Here is a 25765-nt window from a genome sequence, read left to right as displayed (position 1 = left end):
TTCTTATCAATTGTCAATGCAACTTGTAGATTATTTACTATTATGTTCAACAACTACATCATCAGTTGTGATTAGATTAATTAAGTCTATGAAGTTTTTTTTTTTAATCATTCAACTCAAACATGCATTGAAAATATTTCGTGAAGTTTCTGGGAAGATGATGATGTTGGAGAGACGTCTCTTTTCTTTTCTTTTGTAATGAAAATTCATACTTTATTACTTATTATTAATATTATTAATTACCCAAAAAATCAATTTCAAACCAAACGAAATTACAAAAATTTAGCAGTTCACCTTCTGGTGGAATGTCTAAGGCACAAATGATCATCTTTTTATGGTTAATGTTTGTGACATATATGATTGCTCTAGTATCTGTTTATGAATGTCATTAGTTACATTTGATTCTCTATGATAACTAAAGCTATAAAAATAGGTCTCAATCTTATGCTAAAATATACAAACTCATTCTCTTTGCCTGATTATTGTTTCCAAAAGGTTGAATCCCCAATCGTCCAACGTCCCAGTCCGACAGAATATAGGGTCCTATGCCCCGATCTAACTACACAGCGACTAGACCTTTACTTACTGTGCACAAAGAGTTTATTACTTCTCAAAGTGAGAGGTGCTTCTCACATTGCTTCGATCTTGAATCATTATTTCTACACATTACAATATGACCAATTGAGCTGACATTTGCTCGCCATGATTGTTCCTTCTTTTCGTTGTATAAGATTAATTGGAATATTATGAATTACATTTATATTAATTTAAAAATTATATGATCACATTAATAATCAAGAAATTTAAAAAAAAAAAAAATGATGGCGAAAACTGTTGGAGAATATATTAAGTGATGGCGGTGAGGTCAAGCCACGTCATCCCTTTCGTCTCCTCTGTGTCTTCCATTTCATTATCGCCAAGAATCAAATCTGGAAACCTCGGGAGAGAACCACATAGCCCGCGCCCGCCCGTAACACATTTTCAAGTTTTTCAAAAATTTTCAAAGCCCATAAACCGTTTGCGTTTTTTCCTCAATAAGTTTTTCGATCATTTCTTCCGTTCACAACTTCTCTATCTGTGCATTCAGAGGGATACGGACGCAGAGATAGAGGGGTTGGGGTTACGCGGCTTCCGGATTCAAAATGGCACCGACGGGGGCTGTCACGGCAATGGTCAAACAGGCGGAGCAGCTCAGGCAAGACGGCAACAATTACTTCCAGAAGAACCGATTTGGGGCCGCCATCGATGCCTATACCGAGGTATCATTACCTCCAATCTGCGTTCTTTCCTTTGGATTACTTTTAGGACGCCTTATTTGATCAAGTTTTTGGTTTTCCTGGGGAATTTTAGGCGATTACTTTGTGCCCTAATGTTCCTGTGTATTGGACTAATCGTGCTTTGTGCCATCTCAAACGGAAGTTAGTATGAATTTTAAAGTTTTTTTTTTCTTTGGTTGTAATTGTGGATTATTATCTTCATGCTTGCTTTTTTGTGTAGGGATTGGACAAGATTGGAAGAGGATTGTAGGAGAGCAATTCAGCTAGACTGTAATACTGTTAAGGTGTGTTTGCTAGTTAGTTTCTGTCAATCTTTTATCTATTTTGTTGTACTGTAATAAAGAACAAATTATGCTCTTTCTACAATTTCCCTCCTCCCCCTTTTTTACTTGCAAAGCTAGGTTATCCTCCTTAGGACTTTGGCACTGTCAAAGCTCCATATTTTGTGGGGTTTAACGTATTTTTTGCCATCAAGATGAAGGAATTTACTGATGAGTTGTGACTGCCTGACTGCTATGGATGTTTAAAGCTTTTCTTGCATTTGGTCCGAGGAAATAGAGAAATGATGGTTTTGGGAGAAAGAGTGATCCTTAGTTTGCCATAGTAGAGTCTTAGCATGCAGTAGTTCTGATCCATTACACAAGATTAGGTTTGCTTTGTTCGGACATAATCAGTTGAGGAAATGGAGATGACAGAAGAAAAGAGATTAGAGCATATTCAAGCTGACAGATTTAGGAGTTAGGGCCAAACATTCAATGGTCATCTTCCAATGTTGATGTTCTAGACTTCCCATAGCTTATTTTCCATTATCAGAAGGATGTGAACTGAAACTTTTAAAGTGGATAGCTAGGTACATATTAATGCTTAATGGCAAAAGTGGATAGTATTGTCATTTTCAAAAGTGTGTTCGTAACGAAAGAGAAAAAGTGCCCCATTAATGTCTACTTATTTATATCTTTGAGTTCAATTTTACATGTTCCTGTTACTTGTTTTACTGAAAAATAATATTTCTTCTGATTTAATAAAGGATGCTTGTGAAATTACAGGCCCATTATATGCTAGGTCTTGCATTACTAAGGAAGCAAGCGTATTCTGAAGGAGTCAGAGAATTGGAAAAAGTATTGCCTGTGCTCCCTTGCCTTCACTGAATAATGAATTGGAAAAAGTATTGCATTTCCATACACAATATCTACTAACCTACCATACAGGCACCTACATTGACTTTCTGAATCTGAGATTTCATTGATTCATATTGGAACCAATATACCAAAGATAATGTTGTCAGATGTTATGCTTTTATCAACTGATAGAATGCCTGCTAAATAGATCCTATATGTTGTGTTCATTCACTTAGAATAGAAGAACTTGAGAAATCCACTTAGGGTTCAGGTGCAAAAATTAGCTTTTAATTTGATCATGCTGTTATGGTCTTTTAGCAGATAAAAGATGTGGAGAAATACTTAAGAACCTCCCTCTTGGCTAATTAGTGTAGAAAAAAATTATGATAGTGGATGTTTCTTGTTACTTAATTGACTCCTTAAGCAACATGTTTCATGTGCATTTAACTTTGTTTTAGGCATTGGATCTTGGAAGAGGTGCTAATCCTAAGAGTTACATGGTAGAGGAGATCTGGCAAGAGCTTGCAAAAGCCAAATATTTGGAGTGGGAACATGAATCTGCCAAGCGCAGTTCTGAACTCTATAAATTGAAGTAATTCCTTTCGTATTCTTAATCTCAGTTGTAAACGTTTTACTCCCTTTTGTTTTGTCTGACTATAAGTTAGTTGTTTCTATATCTGTTTCGTCTTATGTGCCTCAGAGAATCCTGTGAGACAGCTCTTAAGGAGAAACATTTACTTAATATCTCACAGATGGAAGGTTTTTTAGATGAAAAGGAAGACTTTTATTCAAAACAACTTGAAGCTTTGAATGAAGTGTTCAGGAAAGCTGCAGCAGATGATACCCCAATTGATGTGAGTATCTTAGTAGCGATTTCTCAGTCATTAGCAAATACAGAGTATGTTGTATTTGTTTGGCACTCAATCCAAGGATTTGCAGGTGCCTGATTACTTGTGTTGTAAGATCACGCTCGACATTTTTCGTGATCCTGTCATTACTCCCAGTGGGGTTACATATGAGAGGGCAGTCATCCTTGAACATTTGGAGAAGGTAATCATTCCTGGTTGGTTTGAAGTCTCTTTATATAGTTGTATAATGTAATTTTGTATAATATATCTGTCGTTATCTTTTCAACGAGTTAGGTAGGCAAGTTTGACCCAGTTACAGGAAAAGCACTCTATCCATCTCAGTTGGTACCAAATTTTGCTATTAAAGAAGCGGTGCAAGCATATTTGGATAAGCATGGCTGGGCTTACCGGATGGATTGAACTTCTACGAGGTACAAGTTGATAATGGATGTTGCAGTTTCTCAGGTGTCTGTGCTCATTAGGTCTCTAGAATGCCTTTCATCTAAATACCAATCAGGTGGTATCATTGATCGTAGTTCACACATTATGTCATTCATACAGATGTATAGTCCCTACGCTTTTGCTCTTAGGTCTTCATTAAACTGTACAGTTATGACATTTTTGTACACTTTTACAGCAACCCTGAGCTTGTAGCATGTGATGAAGAACAAGTTTGCAATTGTTTGTCTGTCTTTTCCGATACACTAGACCTTGATTTTCTAGTCTCTTATAGTGATCTCTGAACTCTTTGAGCTCCTAGGTTTCAACCATTCTAACTTCCCCTATCTTGGGGGTTTTCCCCGTATAGGATGCATGTTATGTAGCTAGAAAGTCGCATTTCACAAGTAGAAGAAAGAAACACAACCGGTTTGTAGGTCTGTAAGGACTCACCATTTGCCTTCGAGGATTTGAACTCGGATACTTTAGGCTATCTGTAGGCATTGAAGCCGAGACCATAGTTTCACCCTAAAACCTAGCTTAGTACTCAGGTCAAGATCCTAGTTCTACCACAAAAGCTAACCTGAGGTTTGATCTCAAGTTAAGCAATAAGCACCACACTTTCCCATTCCTGAAGGATTCAATGTGGGTCGTATCATTATCTTTCGAAGTTCAAACTCTATGTTTAGTCATTTTATTAGGGCTACAGAGGGTAACTAACTGATGTTGATTGTAGCCAGATGGCTTCATGCCCCATGCAGTTTGAACTTTGATAGACAGACAGATAATGGAAGCCAGCCACCACAGCTTAGCTGCATTTCTGTCGCCAAGTGAAAAGCCTTAGTATATTATCACTTATGCCTTCAATAGCTTGTAGTTGTTCCCTACAACATCTTGGGACACCATAGTGGAGATCAGAGCTGCCCTGTCTGGTTCTTGTAGCACCCTCAAGGTTGCAGCAACACATGGTAGACCCTCTGGCATTTATGGAAACTTAGTTTCTGCTAAAAATAGTGGTTAAATAAATCCTGGAAACAGATAGGAGAATGTTGATGACAGTAATTTCTTGGTAGAGACTGTACAATCATTTGCCCATTCCATTTTCCCATCACATCAACTTTGAAGAAGAAGACAAGCTAAGAAATTTGAATTTATAAAGTTTGGGCAATCTTTTTTCCAACTGGAACTCTCTTTTGTTTCTTTTCTACTTTTACTGTGCCTATTCCCAAAGTACAGTAATAGAAAATGAAGTACTGTATATAATATATTAGGGTTATTCTGCATTATGGATTGGCACTGACTATCTAGGAATAAGGTTCAAATTGGTCACTAAACGTAACTTGAAAGTGCAATCACGTCATTGAACAAAAAAAAAAAAAATACTTCAAATATATACAATTTCACATGATAGCAGGTTAACACCCATTTCTTCCAGTGGTTTAATTACACTTTCAGGTTATGTTCCGTGATCAATTTGGGCCTTATTCTGACTATATCTATTATGTGGAAATCTCCTAATATATCAGTATACAACTTTAAAAACATGTGTTCCTACCAAGCTTTTTGGATTAGTATCTACATTTAGCAGGATGAAACTAATCAAGTCGAATTTCAATTAAATTTATCGGGAGCAACTCACTAAGGGGTGTTTTTGCATGTGTGGCCCTACTAGTGGGTGTTGCTGTATGTGAGGCCCTACTATACTAGTTTAGTAATTGCTATACAGATACTACATTACTACTAAACTCATTTCTCACATGGTCTAATTATTCAAAGCTGTGGTTTCATTAAAAATCACACTTTCTTCTTAAATTTTCATTTATATGAAATTAAATTTAAAAGGGTGATCCAAGAAATATTCTCATGTACTTCAATTATTTGTATTAATTTTTATATTTCTCTACTTCTGTAGACAATTCTACATTCCTTGGATACCTTTTTATGTTCTACCCAAAATTGCATGTTACATGGAACCAAACAAACAAAAGCTTCATACAGAAATTCTAGGATTCAATTTCCCTCTTTACAACACACTGCTGATATGACCATGAGTCACTTGATTAGTACAATGATGGGGTGGGGGGGGGGGGGTGGGCTTGCTAGATATTTTTGTATCAACGTATAACACCCGATATCTCTACTATGTGAGACTGATCTGGGTTTGGTCCGGGTACAGAGCGAGTTTGACTCTTACTACAATGATGGGGTGGGGGTGGGGGGTGGGCTTGCTAGATATTTTTGTATCAACGTATAACACCCGATATCTCTACTATGTGAGACTGATCTGGGTTTGGTCCGGGTACAAGGCGAGTTTGACTCTTACTCGATAGAAAGACTGGTCTGAAGCTCTTTTTGACATATACACACACATACATACAAGAATCGATCCTCTGGCTTTGCAGTTGCGGTCTAGCCAGATGTTTGAATGATACATCCTAACCTGACATGGCTGGTTGGATTGCACATTGGAAGGACCACACTAGTAGGGATCAGAGCACCACCCTAACCCCTTCAGTAAGACAGAAACCACTCATTCATTCATCCCTGGACCTGATATAGATAGTGGCAATGATGTTTTGACTCTTCTAATGCCCAAACAAAGTACACCCACAGAGCCAGCAAAGAAGTTGGAAGGATTCTTCGTCGCCCTGTGAGCCCTCAATAGAGATATTTGCAGTAATAAGTTTTACAATGGTGTCGCTCTCTTTGGAAAACTGGAAACATGCTGCTTTATTTGAGCTTCTCAAGCTTATAGATGAACGAATGAACTGATGATATTGGTTGTGGGTGTTATTGATAAAACCTCGACTAGATGGAATGAATATACAGAACATTCAAAAGGCGAAGAATGTACAGATTGTGTGAGCTTCATCATGCAGTGTGGATGAAACCGACTCCCCTGTTGAGTCTATCAAGAACCCCGCTAGCCTTCCTCTTGGCCCGTGAAGTGCCATTTTGAGCGAGCTGGGAGATCGTACCGTGGCTACTCTCCTCGTCCTTGATCTCCTTCAACTTCGTTCGATCAGCAGAACAGATTGCATAGAGGATAACGATGCAGTTCTCCTTGTTCCGGGCACAAGATGTGTCCCGGATTAGACTAAGCAGGGATGGGACAGCCCCGAGCTCTCCCATTTCCTCGATTGCTCTATGGTTGCTAGACAGCATAGCAAGGATGGCTAGTAGTTCATCGACATGAACTCTGTTCATAATCTTCTCGACGAGGACTCTAACCGCCCCGTCTCTGATAGCTCTCGCCTTGTTCTCATGGAGAACACACAGAACGAAAATAGCTGAAGCAACATCTTTCATCGCCAAAGAATGCCCTTCTTCTAAGAGGTCAATAAGAGGCTTCAAGGCACCCGATTTCCCAATAAGCGCCTTATTGGAATCAAGAGCTGATAGTGTAAAGATGGCAGCAGCTGCATTGCTCCTCGTCTCAATCGCCCCGGACCTTAACGAATCAATAAGAACAGAAATCACCCTCGGGGTTTCTGCCACGAGCTTCTTGTTACTATCATGGATGGAGAGGTTCAAGATCGTCGTGATTATGTCTTCTTGGAGATCAGGGTGTACATCGACTCGAGAGAAAGGGGACAGCAACTTAGGCATGGCTGCTCCCATCGACTCCCCAAACAACGCCCTGAACGAAGGCATTCTCTTCGTCAACAAACGCAGCTCCCTCGCTGCGCTTCTCTGCACACACGAACTCGAGGACATCTTCTCGAGCAAGACGAGAAAGTTGTGGCGATCAGCATCCGTAACGACGCCATCCTCGTTCAAGCACTGAACAGGAGGATCCGGGAACCATATCCCATTAACCTTGCACCAGTTTGATATCATACCCCTAATCAAGTGATTAGGTGTAAGAATAGTGTGTGAGAGCACCTGTTGTGTCTGTGGGCATATCCTATTCCCAGAATTTAACCATTTCTGAATGAATGGTCTGTCATAAGTCTGCAAAATTATAAGACCACAACACAATGAAACAAACCCAAAAAAGTGAACTTTTTTAGCTTTTAACTAACAAAACTTTCAAGAAACATATGTTCTTGAATACAAGAATGGAAATTGAGATATGATCTCCATGCTAATTGCTGGAATCCGCAATCATTACTCGAGGGTCAGATTAAATTGAAAGAATCATGAAATTGAAATACCAGATTAATAACAAGAAAGTTAGAATTGTGATCCTTGAAGGAGAAAAAAAAGAAGTAACCTGGCCAGAAGAAACAACGACGGGGTCCTTCATGAGTTCGCCGGAAAGCGGGCACCGGAACTCCGCCGGAAAAGAGTTGTTGTTCTGCTCAGGGTGGAGGCCTCTTAAGGCGCATAGTGCTTGCTGGGCTCTATCAATGGCCTCCGCATTGACACCATCCTCGCTTACTACTGCCTTCACCGCCCTCTGCAACTCCTCCTTCAACTCCGCCGCCCCCGGCGGCGCCGCCGGAGCCGGATCACCTCCTTCTGTTACCCCTGTCTTCGCCATCACTCATTAAAACTCTCCAAAATTCGAATCTTTACGAACCCTCCTCCCTCCCTATTAAGAAATTCAAAATGGGTTTTCTTCTTCCATTACAGTTTTCCGATCCAGCTTTCTACTTCCATTGTTATCTTCCATCTTTCTCTCTCTCTCTCTCTCTATGTACGTACACTTCCTCACTGGCACTCGCTCACATGCCAGCGACCTCTTTGCGTTTAAGTGTAAGTTCAGTGTGGCGTAAAAGATTTATCAAATTCGGAGTAAAGCCCTTTCATTTTCTTTTCTTTTTAAAAAAATAAAAAAATTTCCGGGTTTTAGATAAAGATACATTCACAAGAAATTTCACTTTACTCAAAAATATTTCATAATTTGAGTAATTAACGCATTCATAATGTGCAGATTATGGAGACTGAATGAGAACACATTGATTGTGGATTGTGTTGGGATAACGTTGCATAGATTTTTGTAATGTGTGGTTTTTCGTTGCTAATTACTCCCTCGAGTTTTTTGCACTTTTAGTCCCACGACTATAGTGGCACTGGCAGAATTGATCCACGACTTTTGAACATTACAATTTTAGTCCACGACTATTGATTTTTTTGCAAAAATGGTCCTTCCGGCCACTTTTCCGTCAAAATTTCACCGGAAAAAAAAAATTCTCCATTTTTAACCGGGTTAAAATTGACATTTTACTTATCTCAAAAAATTAAAAGAAAAAAATTGATATTTGACTACATACAATATTATTGGGCTACATACTACTGCCCCAGGCGGCGGAGTTCCTGGAGCAGGCAGGGCTGTCAGTAAGTGGCGGAGCGGCCGTGGCGTTCCCCGGGCTCCGGCAGCAGCATTGGAATGGTACATGTACTCTGCCGCCTGGGGCAGTAGTATGTAGCCCAGTAATATTGTATGTAGTCAAATATCAATTTTTTTCTTTTAATTTTTTGAGATAAGTAAAATGTCAATTTTAACCCGACTAAAAATAGAGAATTTTTTTTTTCCGGTGAAATTTTGACGGAAAAGTGGCCGGAAGGACCATTTTTGCAAAAAAATCAATAGTCGTGGACTAAAATTGCAAGGTTCAAAAGTCGTAGATCAATTCTGCCAGTGCCACTATAGTCGTGGGACTAAAAGTGCAAAAAACTCTTACGCCCTCCGTCCCATTTTATGTGTCTGGTTCAATTAACGATGTTTAATTAAAATTATTTTTAATTTAATTTTTCTTTAATATTCAGTTTGGTATTAGTATACGAAATTTATATATTTAGAAACTACATTAAAAATACTATTAAAACACCCAAAAAAAAATCAAATTTAAAAAGAATAAAAATTCATAAAGAAAATAAACAAAGAATAAAGAGTTGGTTTGATCAATGAATAGTAAGTAAGACAGATAAAATGGGATAAAGGGGGTATGTTTTAGTACCTTGTGAGCACCGGTATTTGGTCATGCCTATTGCGTTAGTGAGTTACCGTCTGTTGTCAGATTGGGGTGTAGGGAACCTTTGAGGTTGAAGATTCAATTTTTAAGGAGAAGAAGAAATATAATGCTTTTGTAATGAGTGTAATTATATTCTCTATTTTTTGATATTTATCTCTTAGTTAACTCGATGTTAAATTAATTCATTCAATTTAAAAAAAAAATAAACATAAAACTCTAAAAAATGACATGTTTAGTCCCGATTATGGCCATTATATAGATTTAATCCTTTAATTATTTGTTTTATATAAGCCATTCAGTTATTATCAAAGTGATAAATTTAGTTCATCAGAGTTGTACTCGAACTAAATTAATTATTTTATTAAATATCATATATCATTGAATTACTAAATTCACCATTATGACAATAACTTATGAACTAAATTTGTACTTCAAATCATTGAAAAGGATTAAATATGTGAGGGTCACAAACCAAAAATGCCATTGTTTTAATAAATAAAAAAAAACAATTATTATCATATTAAGAGACAATGAATATGATTATAAAAATATTTAAATAAATAACGCATATATATTCATCCTCACCTTAAAGTAGTATTCAATATTTTACAATTAAACATGTTATTTAAATATGCATTTCATAAGCATGACATACAATGACAAGATTGCTTCTAACATAATATATATATATATATATATATATATATATATATATATATATATATATATATATATATATATATCGGGGGTGGGGTGGGTCGGGGAGAACCCCATCCCCGCCCCCGTTCCCGGCGAGAAATTCAAAATTGGCCCTATCTCCATTCCTGATCCCCTATTTCTGTTTCCATTCCCGTCCCCGTAAGAGTTGGGAATCGGGTTCCCCGTCAAGTGTGGGTACAATTGACATTCCTAGCGGGCCACACCTTGCTAGCCCTTTTCAATAGCTTTATAAATTTATCAACCCCATCTAGCATTTAAATATAAATTTACTTATTCATCAAATAGTACAATGTAAGAAGATGAAATTAGGAGAGGAATATCACATTATCCTTGTAATAATATTAAATCATAAAATATAAGGAAAATGCATAAATAGTGGCTTGAAAGGGTAGCCGAGTGGGTGGAGATGATTAGTCATTTAGTATACTTGATCTTTTTGGCTAATCATATTGCATTCTTAATACGATTAATTTATCATGTATAGTTTGTGATTATCACTCTTGTGTAATTTGTGAGTTATTACGTAATAACATAATTCACCTAATGGATTTCCCTTTTCACCTTAAAAAATGCATCAACGATGGGAAGTAAAATGATTTTTGTAATAATAAAAAATGAAAAATATTTGGACGAATTCATATGGATATGCAGTAAGAAGTAATTAAGATTAGAAGTCCGTTATTAATAAAATATTATTATCCTATAATTATAATAATCAAATTAATGACGTTCGGCGTATACGCAATCAAGTGACCGACAGCAAGACAGCTGGCGTCCACGCGGAAGCGTGTTGGAGTTGCGTTGGACTGACTAGTCAGCACATTTCTGCATTCTTAAACATTGCTCTCACTTTTTTTCTTTTTATTTTTTATTTTTTCTGTCACAATAATGATAGATACTCAAATTAAAACCATAATTTCATTTTAAAAGGTAGTTTAAAATAGAGGTGAGCAAACGAATAATTGATGACGATAATTAAATGGATCGAAATTAAGGTATTTAAAATGTAGGGTTTAAACCATAAGTTATCAATTATTTTGATGGTTAGAAATTCAATAGACAATTAAATATAGAGATGTGAGGAGATCAATTATGAGTTTTGAAGTTCTTTAAAATGAAAGATTATTTTAATTTTTTAGTAAAAAATTTATATGGTCGGTGGATTCTTCTTCCTCGTCTTCCTGAGGAGTTGGATGAGCTTCTGAAGAAGGATATGATAGGGGTCTCAAGTATCAGTGATGACTAGTTAGTCGTTCACTTTTTACTTTTTAGAGCTTAGCCCTTTCATTCACTTTCAATAAATAATTCTTGTTCAAGAGTAAACGTTTGACCTTAATTTAAGTATCGTTCAATTCCCTAGCTAATTCTTTCAAAGGAAGAACCCCAATCCTAAGGGCGCATTTGGGAGGATGTAAATCATGGTGACTCAACTGAACATGAACGGCTAGACCGATGCTCACTGTGCACAAGGAGCCCCCCTCACTTTGAGAGGTTGCTCCCACAGTGCCGCTGGTGAGACTCGATCCCTGATCATTCTTCCAAAGTTTCACCTTTATGACCAGTTGAGCTACCCATGCGGGCCCTAATTCTTGAAAGATACACTGTGACATCTCATCATGTTAATTAAATTCATTGAACAACAATTTCACTTTTTTTTTTTGTCATAATAGATGGTGACATCCTACCACATTAAAAAGGTTATGTTCAATAGGACATCAATCACACATTTTTTGTTATGTGTACAATAGACACTCTAATCAAGATGGTGAGGCCTATTGTTTATAGAGTTCGAATCTTAACTTTCTTGGCTAAGCTTGAGCCAGTCAACTATAAAAAATCTAGGATGGTTTATCTCTTTGTGATCATTTGCCAACTAGGATAACAAGATTAGGTTTATCGAGTGTATATACCTTTGTGTACTGATTGCGAGTTTCCCTTGTCACTCCAAAAAAGAAGACGAGGCCTAACTTCATCATAAACTTAATTCAAAAGTGAAGGTTTAACTTTAATACGAATATCGCTCTCTATTTTATGAAATAAGTCGATGTGAAATTGTATCACGCTATCTGAGTTATTGTTAGTGAAAACTGAATGTATAACTTGTCCACGGCGATGATGGCGGCGTGCGGCGGTGCGGGTGGCTGGGACGGTTGAGCGGCTTTGATTTTTGTAGAGAGTAGCTAGCTAGCTAGGCATATGTGTAGTGGAGAGGGGACAGAGCATGCACCAATGATTAATGAGTCTTGCACTTGACTCAGATGACTTGTCATCTCACCAAATTAATCACAAACCATGTCACATTACATGTTTGGAGGATGGATAGGCAATTCTAGAGTAAACTTAATTGTTTCCTTACCCAACACGTTGGGAGTTGGTGCATGAATATGTGCTTTCGGTAAAACTCACCGACCATATATAAAGATATGACTTAACAATTTCTGCAGTAAATTGAATTTAAAATATTATAATTATCAAATTAATGTGTGATCAACTCCAACTTATGAGAACTTGTTAAGATAGGGTTGAATAAACAATATTGACAATGAAATAAATTCTTGTACTGAATGGAGGACAACATAGGTGTACGGTTTGAGGTGCGAATCTTTGATTTCTAGCCTAATAAAATGTGACCAATCCTAACATTAGATAATATTGGAGTAAGTTGATCATGTTTTGTTTAACTTAGTTTTAGTTCCCCACACATCTCACACCAAGTAATATTTTTAGTCCTTTTACATTACATCTAACGATGTTCATGTTTATGACTTGAAACTATCATGTCTAGCGTGTACCAAAATTATACTTTTACATTTTCTTTTAGCATTGCACTAACCATTAGTCATTGAAAATTTTAAGTGTATTCATAAGAATTATTATTCTCATCATGTATCTTGATTTTATCATAAAATGAGCGCAAATTACACTACTGAAAATTATGCAATTTTTGACTACCTGAAAATGATTTTAAATCAAGTTAATACCAAAAAGTGGTCGGAAATAGCAACAAAGATTTTTCCGGATACCAAAAGTGGTCGGAACAAGGCTTTTGACTTGGTTTAAGATTACTTTTAAGTGGTCGGAAATTCCATAATTTCCACTAGTGTTATTCTGTGGATCCAGGTCTAAATATTCACAATTTACATACTACATGCTCATAATTTATTTTTAAAAATTCACAATTTGTATACTACAAATATACAATGTTAGTAATAGATTACCTTGTTTTGTATTCACAAGTTTCTTTCAAATACTACAGTCACAAAATCTGTTATTAGGATTTGATAACTATGTATTGTATGTGATTTGATTACTACAGTTAAAACACATAACAACTCTTCGACAGTTGTTACATATTTTGACTTAAAAACACAATTTATATTCTAGAAGGTCATAATTTTAATACTTAAAAATATACAATTTATATGTCACTTAGGATTAGGGTCTACCTTAGTCCACCTTGCAAAGTGGATCATAATCCATGGTATAACAACTCAAAAATGAAAATGGAAGGAATTTCAGCCTGAATGGGCCTTTCTTCCATAGTAATATATCAATGTGGGCCTTTTTGCTTTTAGCCAATTTACACGAGTAGCACTGTTTATTTTAATGGGCTACAAACCTACCCATGATTTGATCCCACTATTTGTGGGCCAAAAAACATGATGGTGGGGGAAAAGCCCAATTGGATCTTCTTTGGTAATAAATGTGAGAGGCAAATTGGTAAAAGAACATAGGAGGTCCTCTTGACATGGGCAAATTATGCTATGCATCTGTGTGCATCATGTTTTGACTAAAAACGCGCGTCCAATTTTAAAAAAAAAAGTTTCGATTCCTGTCAACAACATTATGTTGTGCATAATTTCTGAATAATAGTTATGAAATTATGGATGTATAGTTATGCAATTCTGGATTTAAAGTTATGAAATTATGGATGTGTAGTTATGCAATTCTGAATGTATAGTTATGAAGTTATGCAATTCTGAATTTATAATTATGAAGTTATGGATGTGTAGTTATGCAATTCTGGATGTATAGTAATGAAGTTATGAATGTGTAGTTATGAAATTCTGGATGTATAGTTATGCAATTCTGGATGTATAGTTATGAAATTATGGATGAATAGTTATGCAATTCTGAATTTATTTTTTTTTTAAGTCGACGTCAAAACGACGTCGTTTTTGCATCCGTGTGCACCATGCATGGTGCATACGGATGTACAACATAACGACTCCTTGACATGCCGAAACCAAATCTTTTTTTTTTTTTTTTTTTACATAATTTAATATTTTCGATTATATATAACATAATCATGTAATGTAAATATTAAAATGTTATATATTTTTAGTTGGTTCATAAGTATGTAAAACAATATCAAATGACGTGAGATTTATGAACATGGTTTCTGCTTCACTTTTTCCACATTCTTAAAAATCTCATTTCACTCAAATTTTAAGTTATGTAAGATTAATAAACATAATTTCAAGGTATGGTGCATGTTTTAAGATTCTTAAAATCTCAAAATATAAATCTACTCAAAATTTGGTTAAACGGATTATATTATTGAGAATATAATAAAAATGAACTAAAAAATCATTTTGGAAAATCTCACTTTAAAAACTAAGGACCTTGTAGTCCAATGGCACCAAGTTACTCCCTTAAGAGAGGTTGTGAGATTGAGCCTCAGTAGAGGCGATATTGGCTATTTGTGCTTCAATAGGTTGAGAAAGTAGTTATGAACATACACTTACATTGTAATAGAGTTAGTAGTATTCAAAAAAAAAAAAAAAAACCATAGTTAATTAATTAGATTTTTTTTTTTGTCAAGCGATGAGGTATTCTGAGCAGACCCTAACTATATGAGACACCTTTAAGTCCGTATCATACTCAGACTAATTCCCATTTGCACCGGACCGACCCAATTAAGTGATAAAATACTGTCCAGATTGGTTTTTCCCGGCGCAATTAAAAAAAAAAAAACCATAGTTAATTAATTAGATTTTGTTTTTTTTTTGTCAAGCGTTGAGGTGTTCTGAGCAGACCCTAACTATATGAGACACCTTTAAGTCCGTATCATACTCAGACTAATTCCCATTTGCACCGGACCGACCCAATTAAGGGATAAAATACTGTCCAGATTGGTTTTTCCCGGCCCAATTAAGGGACAAAGTGCTGACTATATTAGTTTTTCCATACAAGAGGGGGTTTAAACTCCCGACCACTCTTAAGAGATGAAAGTGCACGGCCACTCACGCCAACTATGCTGGTTAGATGAGAACCTAATACAAAAACATATTCCACCCTATCATGAGCTGTAGTATTCTTATTGGTAGTTGACATTGAATGAGACTTTAGTTTCAGGGTTTTCATTCTCAAGGATGGGATTAATGGAATGGAAGATTCACCACCAAATTTGCATTCAACTTTGAATAGCCTCAATTATGATTTTGTTGATTAACATATATTGCACAATTAATTGACTTTGGGTGTAAGAGATAATACATAACAAAAGATAAATAGCACCAAGTTTTTTGTATTAGTTGTTGGAAAAGTGATTATTATAATTTATAAGTAGCTTAATATGTCAAAAACAAACTGTGTCTCCCTCCTTACAATAATTAGAGTTTATATAGTGTGGATATAATAAGCAAGAGTGACAACTGATTTGAGCAGACATGACAATCTTAACTCTATAGTGAATAACGATTTTATGATCTTATTATGTCTGCTTGTAACATCTCACAATAGTTAGTCTTGATCTCTAAACTAGTTGGTTATGTCGACTAAATTTTATGAGTTGAAAATTTGAAATCATGACCTTTTTTTTTTTTTTTTTAATCTTGGCCAGGCTGTACTTAATTATCTTTCTTCTAAATCAGATTTTCACTTAAATTTTTGGGCCTCTTATCCTTAATTATTCCATTAACATGATAACTTGCATCTATTTCAAAGGAATTCACCCAATGCCTCAAGTGGATTTTTTTGAGTGACGAGAAAAACTTACAATAACCTCTATTTGAGGGTGTACACTTGATAAATTAAACACATCTCTTGTGTAGTAGTTTGCAAATCACACATGATCAAGATTTAAACTACACTAAGTAAACCAGCTTGGTTGGCGTGAGTGGCCGTGCACTCTCGTCCGTTAAGAGAGTCGGGAGTTCGAACCCCTCTCGTATGGAAAAATCAATCTGGCCAGCACTTTATCCCTTAATTGGGCTGGCATGGCCTAGTGCGAACCCGTTTGCACTGAGAATTAGTCTGAGTATGATACGGGCTGCAAAAAAAAAAAAAAAAAAAAAAGTAAGACTTTGAGTGAAGTGGCTTGGTTTTCTTGAAATCTTGAATCATGTAATGTTAATATGAATGTAAAAATCTCTTCTATCATGGTTTGAGTTTTTAAGATACTAATAACTGCAGTTATTATTATAAACTCAAGATATGTGGTTAAAATCACCACAAGGGTTTTGATAGTTAAAGTCCAATATTAAGTTTTCAACTACATATGTGATTAATATCCATGTAATGAAGAGTTAATACTTTGTACAGTCTCAATTAATAGAGGCCATTTTTTTATGTGTTTATTAACCATGGCCTAGTGGCATAATTACAAGATAATAATGAGTGTACCCATTTGTAATTATATAAAGCCATAGCCCAAAGGCATTAATATTAATATTGCTATTAATCTTGAAAATGATATGGGTAGCTAGCTAGCTTTATAAAAAAGCTTGAAGTAGGAGTCCCGAAAGAGGTGATTAAATAGGCAGAACATGATTCTTATATCAGACTGACTCTATTACAATGTAGTACAGTATCAACGCCCAAACTAAGATACTTGTGACTTCTTAGAGTTACAGAGGTGTCATTGAGCTACACGCTACTTGGCAACTAATAGGATTATTAATTTTTTTTCAAATGATGATGTTATAGCAATGGTATAGGCTAGCTTTATGGTGAAATGCAAATATCTTTCAAAATAAATAAATTATTGATGATTGTAATCAAAAGGAATGCATTATTATTCACCTAATAGTCCTTGAAGGGGCAAAAGTAGTAGCCAACACATAATAATTACCACAACAAGACCAATTAATTGTCAATTGTAGTAAGGATTAACTTTGCTCTGTATATATACATAGAGATAATATCACCTTGCCTCCTGTAATCATGTAATAATAGCCACTTTGCCTCCACTAAACTACTACTACTACTACCACTAATAATAATAATAATAATAATAATAATAATAATAATAATAATAATAATAATAATAATAGAGTATTATGGCAATGAGTTATTTTATAAAAAAATCATTGTGTTCTTGAAATTAACTAATTTAAGGATTTGATTTAAGAAATTTAGTATTTTTCATTAGTCCGTTTATAAAATCACCCCAAAGTACCCTTAAACTACCAAAATATTATTAATTATTTAAATAAGTTAATATTTTATTTAGTATTTCTTATATATTAACTTTTACTTATTACAATATTTTTTTATTACACGCGCGCACACAAAAGACTAAACCTCAACCCTAAAGGCCCCCACACCCCGTCCCGACAGAGCATTTGGGAGGTAAAATTGCTAATATTGATTTTACAATCACACAAAAATCAGATATACATAATTGAGAGATATAATAATTATTTCAGAAAACAGCACTTTTGACCCCTTAATTATTTCACTTTTGATCATTTGGTCCCTGTTAATTGATTTGAACAGGTTTAGTCCTTTAATTGTTCATTATGTTGCACTTTTAGTCTCTGTTGTTATATAACTATCAAATTTTGTTACCACACTCTTTTTTTTTTTAGGTTAATTTTGTCATTTGAAATCAATATCCATGATTAAGTTTCACTCTCTCCAATATGTGAACATTATTTTTAATAGTAAATATTACTTATATATAATAAAAATAATCACATATGCTAATGGAACATTTTGGACAATTGAGGGGTTAAAAGTGTACATTTTGAATAATTAAGGGGCTAAATTTGTTTAAATTAACTTACAGAGATCAAATTTTCAAAAGTAAAACAATTCAGGGACTAGAAGTGTTATTTTCCTAATTACTTTATACCCAATTTTTCATTATATTTTTTTCACATTTTACAATTTCCATTGAGCACTAAAAATATGTAATTATGGCGTAAGCCATGATGTCAAGAAATTGAATTTTTCAGCACCCATTATGGAAAATATTTTAATATTTTATTTTATTTATGTATTATTTTTGTATTGGGGTTAAAGTAAAATTGTGGGAAATAAATAATAATAATTAATTCACATAAAATGGACTAAGGGCCAAAAAAGTATATATGCCACTGCACTGAAATTGACAGTTGAGTGAGTGAAGCATGATTATTGTATCGAAATATCACAAGTTTGATTCTTACTACTATTTCTCGACCGATCCAGTCACACAGGCTGGGTTTTCTAATACAGTTTACCTCTCCCATGTTTTTGTAAATTGTTACACAGTAACAAGATTTATCTAGTATATATCATATTATCATTAAGTAATAACTGCGAGTTTTCCTTGCCATCCAAAAAAAAAAAAAAAAAAGGTATGCCACTTGGAAAAATGTGGAAGTCAAGAAAGAATGGAATAATGAAGGGGTTGGAAATAGAATTTGTCAAAATATAGAATAGACTGCCACTTCACGAGAAATAAAAACAACATTGTACATCTAGTACTTGGATTCTTAATGTATGGCTGACTTTAGCACACTTTATCTTCTAACTTCTAAGGGGTTTTGTAGGTCTGCATCAAGGCAATTATGTTACAAGACCTCTTATTCTCTTGTTTGATTATGATGACATTTTGAGCAAACTGATCTTGATTAAATTGCTAATTAAATGTTTGGATTTTATCTCGAGTAATTTTAGAAAAACATATTTAAATTGGTATTTACAAACGCGTGACGTGAATTAGGTTTTATCTTAATTTTGTTGAATGTTAGTGCATCTGTTTCTTTCGTGAATAAGCTAATAATCCAAGTAATTGAGATTGTATAGCTCTAGAGAGTAATTCACTTTAAATATAAACCACAACAATTTTATTTAAAAAGAAAAACAAATATAATATGGCAAGCAAAAAACCTAGTTTATTTTATTTATTTATTTATTTATTTATTTATTTATTTTTGCATATGCCATTTGGAATTCTCACAATGAGGCTAATTCATATTCACCCAAAAATGTGGCCGCAGAGTTTTACTCTTACTCGAGGAGAGTCCCTCTAACGCACCATTTACAAGAGTTGGAATAAACTTTAAATAAAAGGTCACGAGTTTGATTTTTACCAACACATTCTCAAAATCTCAGTCGAATCCGTGACACATAATTTTCCTAGTGCAATTTATCTCCCATGTGTGATTTGCAAGTTATTACACAGGAATGTATACTATCGAATAGTGATTGCGAGTTTTCCTTATAATAATAATAATAATAATAATAATAATAATAATATAACATCGTAGACTAATTAAATGTGACACATTATAGACAATTGAAAAGTTAACTTTGTTCAAATCAATTGACAATGATCAAATTTTTAAAACTAACAACTCAGAGCTAAAACTGATGTTTTTTGTTTTTTTTTTTTAGATGTTAACATAACAACAACATTTGAGGGGATGAGAGTTGGTCTCGAAACCTAAACTTCAATATAACCTTAGCTGAATTGTAATTACTTTTAAAATAGTACTCTAACAAACAATAAATTCCATTAACTCATCTGTTAAATATAACTGGTACGTGCATCTAATATGTTTTTATTAGCCATACATTAGACATTTTAAAAATAAAAGGTAAAAAAAAAAAGAGTAAACTATGTTTCAACATTGAAAAAGTAGTTAAAAGCTATTGAATAAAAGTCAATTAAAAGTTGAAAAATTAAAATTTGTTAGAGCAAATTCATTAGTTTAGGATTTTATTTGATTTTTGCATAAATGAGTAGGAGAGAACATGGGATAGAGAAGGGAAAGAAGGAAAAAAAAAAAAAAAGCAAAGGAACTATTAGGCGCGTGCAGGCTAGGCGCTTCTAGTGCACCTCATGCGCACCACTCTGGAGACAAAAAATCAGCACCTCCTCTAAGCATCTCAAACCTTCTCTCTCCTCTCTCTCTCTCTCTCTCTTCCACCTCACATTAGCACCCAAAAAAAAAAAAAAAAAAAAAAAAACTAAGAAAAAAACCATGTAATAGGGATGTTCTTGGTAATTAAAAGATGTTAAGATGAGTGGTTAAGATTAAAAGTGTTTAAAATTATGTATGATCTTAGCAACTCAAGAGCTCATCCTACACCATGGGCAATGCACACTTGTAGATATCGCATAGGGTGGTTAATACATGGCTGGGTAAGCTTGCCACTCGTCATAATTTTATATTGTATAATTTTTATGTTTACGTTTTTTTTTTGTTGAGATTTTCACTCTTTATTTTGTACTAATGTTGTTGGCGCAACTATAACAAGATACATTGGAAAATGAAATTTTGGAAAGAAATTGACATATAACAAGGATAAAAGAAGTGAAAAAAAATTGGAAGAAAAATAATTTAGATAAAAGATAAATATTTTGAAAAAATTTCATATGCATTTTATATATATATATATATATATATATATATATATATATATATATATATATATATATATATATATAGGAATATGGATGGTATTAATAAGAGTGCGTGACAATTGATTTTGATTAATAACTATAATCGAGTTATAGAGTGATCCAATTAACTCATTAACTCAAGCAATATGTTTAAGAAGTAAGGAAACAAGACTCATGATCAAGTTTTTTTAATTTTGATCGACTAATAAGATTGACTTGCACATACTTAGGTAGTGGGGCTCTGGAGTAATTTGAAGCTAGTACTAATGTATTGCCTAATGAAACTACCTTGAAAACTGATCGATCGCCCTTCTCCACCTGTATAAACATGTCACGTCAAGCTTACTTACCATTAGACATCATAGCATTGGTCAAGATCATAATATAAATAGCACATCACTACTTGGCTAGAGGAACATCTCATATTCACTACTACTCACTCTACTAGGCATTTGCACCTTGTATTGATTGGACTGCTCAGGTTCACAATGCACTATCCGATCACCAATTAGATATTAATTATCACGTTTTCATTTTCTTTTATATTATCTCGTAGTATCTCAATATATTTTATGCTATCAAATAGAAATATCTAGCTACCCAATAACCAAAATCAAAATAACTAATAGTTTTTTTAACTTTATAATTTATAACTCATAATGCACACCCCTAATTGTCAAGATACCATAATTGACCCGTTAACTAAAATAATCAAATCAATTTCTTAACTAATAATCATCAAAAATTTCAACCAGTTTGGTTATATTGGTCTTCGATTATGCCATCGATTGACTTGTTTTACTCACTCCAAGATGTATTAAACCAGCAGAATCTTAACCGAGTCCTGTTCGAAACAATTCTTTTAAAAGCGTTACTATATACACATGAGTTTTTAAAAAACACGATGAACTTTATCTAAGGAGAATTGAAATAGAAAAAAAAATAAAAATAAAAAATTGACACTGTTACCCAAACAACAGAAACATGAAACAGTGACAGACTATTCATATATTCTAGGACTTGAAAAGATGGTAATCTCAATAAGGGAAAAATGTTGCGACGACGCGAGATGGTGCTACGACGTTCAAGGCCCGGCAAAGCCTATTAGCCCCACCCTCCCCTCGCCGCTCTTTCCGGCAACTCTCTCTCTCTCTCTTTCTCTCTCTCTCTCTCTGATAATGGAACCAAAATGTCAAACCCCCCCGCCCGCACCTTTTTCCTTTTCGCCTATATAACTCTCTCCTCCACTTTCTCTCTTCACTTTCCCCTTTCGCGTTTTCTCCTCCATTGAAGAATCTCCTTCGTTCTCGCCTGTTTTTCTTTAAAGAAAACTCTCTGGGTGTTGTTGTTATGCAGAAAGATTACTTCTTTAATGGCGGAGGAGCTCCGCCGCCACCTTTGCAGTTTGGGCAGGCGGCTATGGCGGACTGGGGGTGTTCGCCGGAGCAGTACGGTCAATTCTTGTCGCGTGTCAGCTCCATGGCCGCTCCTCCGCCGCCGTTCGCCGCGGACATGTCGGCGGCTTACGCTGAGAACAATGATAATAACGTTAATAATTACAATACTACTGACACTTCTTGCTTTACTACACCGGCGCCGCTCTCCGGCGGCGCCGGTTACGTGGAGAGGACGGCGGCGAAGCTCTCTTGCCTCGGTAGCCGGAGCTTTAACAGTAGAACGGGTCAATTCGGGCTGAAAAACGGTGACTTGCCGTGCAGATCTAATGTTCAGTGCATTGGGAATGCAAAGCTGCCTAGAATTTCGAGTAGCCCTTCTCTCAAGCAAGCTGGATCTCCCGTGCAAAACAAGAATTCCGGCCCGTCCCCGCCGGAATTGGGCCCGGGAAACAATACCCACCAAGAATTCTCCCTCCCCGACCAAACTCCGACCGAATCCAATCCCAGAAAAAGAAAACCCATTTCAAGAAGAGCCGCCGAGGAAGATGATGATGCCAAGGTAGTAACATTTCTTAATCCCCACATTTTCATTCATCATAACATAATTTATTATGTTATTCTTAGCTTGACAGAATCACGGTGCTCTGATACCAAATTGAAGCATATACTGCATCTCAACTAAAAGATAGTTGAATTGCACATTTATGTTTATATATATTATATGCTCAACAAACTTGAAGGTCTAGTAGTTAGTGGGAGGACATGGTGCAATATAAACTGGGCATTGATTGATTCGAAGTAATCTTTTTTGTCCATTACAGGGAACTGAAACCGATGATCATTCACCTGCAAAGCGATCCAAATCAGCAGAAGAAGCTGGGAATGACAACAATGGAGTCAAAACAGAGGAACTGAACAATACTGCTAATGCCGGAGACGGCAAGCCAAACCAGAAGCCGCCGGAGCCACCAAAGGACTATATCCATGTCAGAGCAAGAAGGGGTCAAGCTACAGACAGCCATAGTCTTGCAGAAAGAGTAAACAAAATTTAATCTTTACCCAATTTATCTGTCTCAACTAAAAGTTTAAGCTGATAGTCAGACTATTTTATATTATATGTTCATCACACCCCCTCATGTGTCCGGCCCAATTACTTGCTCTAATACTAAATTGAAAGATGTGTTCTGTTCAACTAAAACCGCGCTGATAGTTGGACTACACATTTATGTTTTTATATATATATAATGGTCAACACAGATTGGTTTTAGTTTAGTGAAATGACAGCTTATAATCCCATGTTTATTAGGTAAGGAGGGAGAAGATTAGTGAAAGAATGAAGCTTTTGCAAGATCTTGTACCAGGCTGTAGTAAGGTGAGCACAAATTTTGTTTTGACCAATAATGTTTGTCAGACAGATGATGATGTTAATGTAGTAAAGAATTTTGGGTTAGGTAACTGGGAAGGCACTCATGCTTGATGAAATTATAAACTATGTACAGTCACTACAGAGACAAGTTGAGGTAAATTATCTCCGGTTTTTTGAGGATTGCCAATGCCATTCGGTTTTCTTGGTTCATCGGTTAATGTTTGTTGGTTTGTTGCAGTTCCTATCTATGAAGTTAGCGACAGTGAACCCGAGGATGGATGTTAACATAGACAGCCTCGCCCCGAAGGATGTTAGTACTTAGTTTTATGTTTTTTGTCTTGTCATTTGTTGTGGAGTCATGAAATGTTTGGAACAGCAAAAGTACTAACTTGGGAGTTGGGACCATTTTTGTTTAGATATGTCATCCTGTGTACCCTTTGGGTTCCTCAGCCCCAGCTTTTCATGGTCAAGAACAGTATCCACCTGAGCAGATTCCTCACTTGCACACGAATCTTGTGAATGGGGCAGTAAGCCAACGCCCCGTGTACCCCCCGTTGGGTACTTCCCCGAGCCCGAGCCTAGGAATGCAGTTCCCTCCCGGTGATGGATTTGGCGAGAATCTCAATCAGGTGAACACTTTTTATCTCGTTTGAAACTAAAGAAAACGAGGAGACAGTTCGTTTTCTTTTTTTGAGGATAAAAACTTAATTCATTAAATCATCAGCAATGACAATGAAGTTCGTTTTCTTGTATTTAGTACTTATTTCTTGTGAATTTGATCTCTCTTCCAGTTTCCTTCGTTATTTGAAGACGACCTGCAAAGCATTGTCCACATGGGATTCACTCGAATCTCTAGCAAGGACACATTAAACGTTCCTCGGTAATTTTAGGACTTAGCTGCAACTTGGCATCAGTACTCATCAAACGAAAACGACGTTTCAATCACAGTTCTTCCACCCTCGATATCAAACTCCACACGGAGAAGAGGCTATTGTACATATGAAGAGATGATTCACTCGAGATTGTTATTCATCATATCTGATTTTTCTGCTGGCTCATCAGCTGTTAGTGATCTTTTTTTTTTTTCCTCCCTGCCCGGATTTATTTATTAGGATCTAATTTATAATCTTTAGGGATAGAATTATATATATATATATATTCTTGTGCAGAGTCTTTTAACAGCAGCATATGTAAGATATTGTTCCTATGTAAAGCAATGCAAGAACAGATATGTACTGTGAACTCAACTCATGAGCTTTCAATGTCCATTACTGTTTCTTCGACTGTCTGATATCGACTGAGACGATCTGCCATTTTCTTTTCTAGATATGATGAATGATTGTGGCTTGTGTTTGGCTTCATATGAACATGATGGGTGCCACAATTCTGGGGTCCTGTAGTTTTCACAGTTTTCTCAAATCTCAGTTACAACAGGAGAATTGTGCTAATTTTATGGATGGTCTGATTTCCCAAGAATCAAAAGAGACAATTTTTATGAATGATTGGATTTGTCTCTGGCAACCACTTGGCCTGCTGCAATGGCTATTGAAATTTACCCAACAAGAGCCAGTCTGGCAAGTGGTGAGATTCTGACTAGACCCAATGAACTTGAGACCCTTTTTTTCGCGTTATCCCATCACTGTAAGACTAATTCAAATTCAATCCAAGTCACACTCATAAAGTTTGGCTCTTTTTCGAGAAAGACTGGACCCAGACCTCTTTAACAAGACATCAACTCGACCTACAGCTCTTACTAACTGTTCCAAACGGTTCAGTTGAACTTGAGAGTCTTTTTACCGTACAATATCTCGTATCCCACCTCTCTAAGACTAACTCATATTCAATCCATGTCACGCTCACAGAGTTTGATTTCTCTTCAAAAAAGACCTGACCCAGAGCTCCTTAACATGACATTGACTCGACCCAGGGTCACGCTCACAAAATTTAACTCTTCTTAAGAAAAGACCTGAATTCAACGCAAAACTCTTACCAACTGTCTCAAACCGATGGGTTGAAGTTGAGGGCTTTAAAACCTATTTTCCCAAAAGGAAAAAAGTCA

At 35.5% G+C, this 25765-nt stretch overlaps 3 protein-coding genes across 4 annotated transcripts; 2 read left to right on the top strand and 1 right to left on the bottom strand.

Annotated features, from left to right (window-relative positions):
• Nucleotides 1-871: 871 nt before the first annotated feature.
• LOC109173654 (E3 ubiquitin-protein ligase CHIP-like) lies at nt 872-3968 on the top strand. Of its 2 annotated transcripts, XM_019322917.1 has the most exons (8): nt 873-1259; nt 1351-1418; nt 1498-1561; nt 2324-2395; nt 2854-2987; nt 3096-3249; nt 3335-3445; nt 3538-3968. In XM_019322917.1, exons 1-8 carry the CDS (start codon nt 1143-1145, stop codon nt 3661-3663), a joined length of 846 nt encoding a protein of 281 aa, XP_019178462.1. In that variant the 5' UTR covers nt 873-1142; the 3' UTR covers nt 3664-3968. The 2 variants fall into 2 exon arrangements, with proteins under 2 accessions (XP_019178463.1, XP_019178462.1); XM_019322918.1 differs by lacking the exon at nt 2324-2395 and having other exon boundaries at nt 872-1259.
• A 1692-nt stretch (nt 3969-5660) lies between these two features.
• Nucleotides 5661-8425, bottom strand: LOC109173652 (U-box domain-containing protein 9-like). The gene is made up of 2 exons (XM_019322915.1): nt 7898-8425; nt 5661-7635 (listed from the first exon to the last, which is right to left on the bottom strand). The coding sequence occupies exons 1-2, from the start codon at nt 8165-8167 to the stop codon at nt 6553-6555; spliced, it is 1353 nt and encodes a 450-aa protein (XP_019178460.1). The 5' UTR covers nt 8168-8425; the 3' UTR covers nt 5661-6552.
• A 13605-nt stretch (nt 8426-22030) lies between these two features.
• LOC109173463 (transcription factor bHLH62-like) lies at nt 22031-24992 on the top strand. The gene is made up of 9 exons (XM_019322692.1): nt 22031-22411; nt 22442-22899; nt 23162-23377; nt 23647-23712; nt 23792-23860; nt 23945-24016; nt 24123-24335; nt 24498-24586; nt 24621-24992. The coding sequence occupies exons 1-9, from the start codon at nt 22294-22296 to the stop codon at nt 24715-24717; spliced, it is 1398 nt and encodes a 465-aa protein (XP_019178237.1). The 5' UTR covers nt 22031-22293; the 3' UTR covers nt 24718-24992.
• Nucleotides 24993-25765: the final 773 nt, after the last annotated feature.

Source organism: Ipomoea nil, unplaced genomic scaffold, assembly GCF_001879475.1.
Source record: "Ipomoea nil cultivar Tokyo-kokei standard unplaced genomic scaffold, Asagao_1.1 scaffold0482, whole genome shotgun sequence".
Lineage (NCBI taxonomy): Eukaryota > Viridiplantae > Streptophyta > Magnoliopsida > Solanales > Convolvulaceae > Ipomoea > Ipomoea nil.
This window is presented reverse-complemented; position numbering and strand designations above follow the sequence as displayed.

Excerpts from the sequence above, each read along its gene's own strand:
- LOC109173654 (XM_019322917.1), top strand. The coding sequence starts at position 1,143 with ATGGCACCGACGGGGGCTGTCACGGCAATGGTCAAACAGGCGGAGCAG. Across the intron at positions 1,562-2,323 it reads TAGACTGTAATACTGTTAAG|GCCCATTATATGCTAGGTCT; the intron begins GTGTGTTTGCTA and ends GTGAAATTACAG. Across the intron at positions 2,988-3,095 it reads TCTGAACTCTATAAATTGAA|AGAATCCTGTGAGACAGCTC; the intron begins GTAATTCCTTTC and ends TATGTGCCTCAG.
- LOC109173652 (XM_019322915.1), bottom strand. The coding sequence starts at position 8,167 with ATGGCGAAGACAGGGGTAACAGAAGGAGGTGATCCGGCTCCGGCGGCG. Across the intron at positions 7,636-7,897 it reads TCGTTGTTTCTTCTGGCCAG|ACTTATGACAGACCATTCAT; the intron begins GTTACTTCTTTT and ends ATAATTTTGCAG.
- LOC109173463 (XM_019322692.1), top strand. The coding sequence starts at position 22,294 with ATGCAGAAAGATTACTTCTTTAATGGCGGAGGAGCTCCGCCGCCACCT. Across the intron at positions 22,412-22,441 it reads GTACGGTCAATTCTTGTCGC|CGTTCGCCGCGGACATGTCG; the intron begins GTGTCAGCTCCA and ends CTCCTCCGCCGC. Across the intron at positions 22,900-23,161 it reads AGGAAGATGATGATGCCAAG|GGAACTGAAACCGATGATCA; the intron begins GTAGTAACATTT and ends TGTCCATTACAG.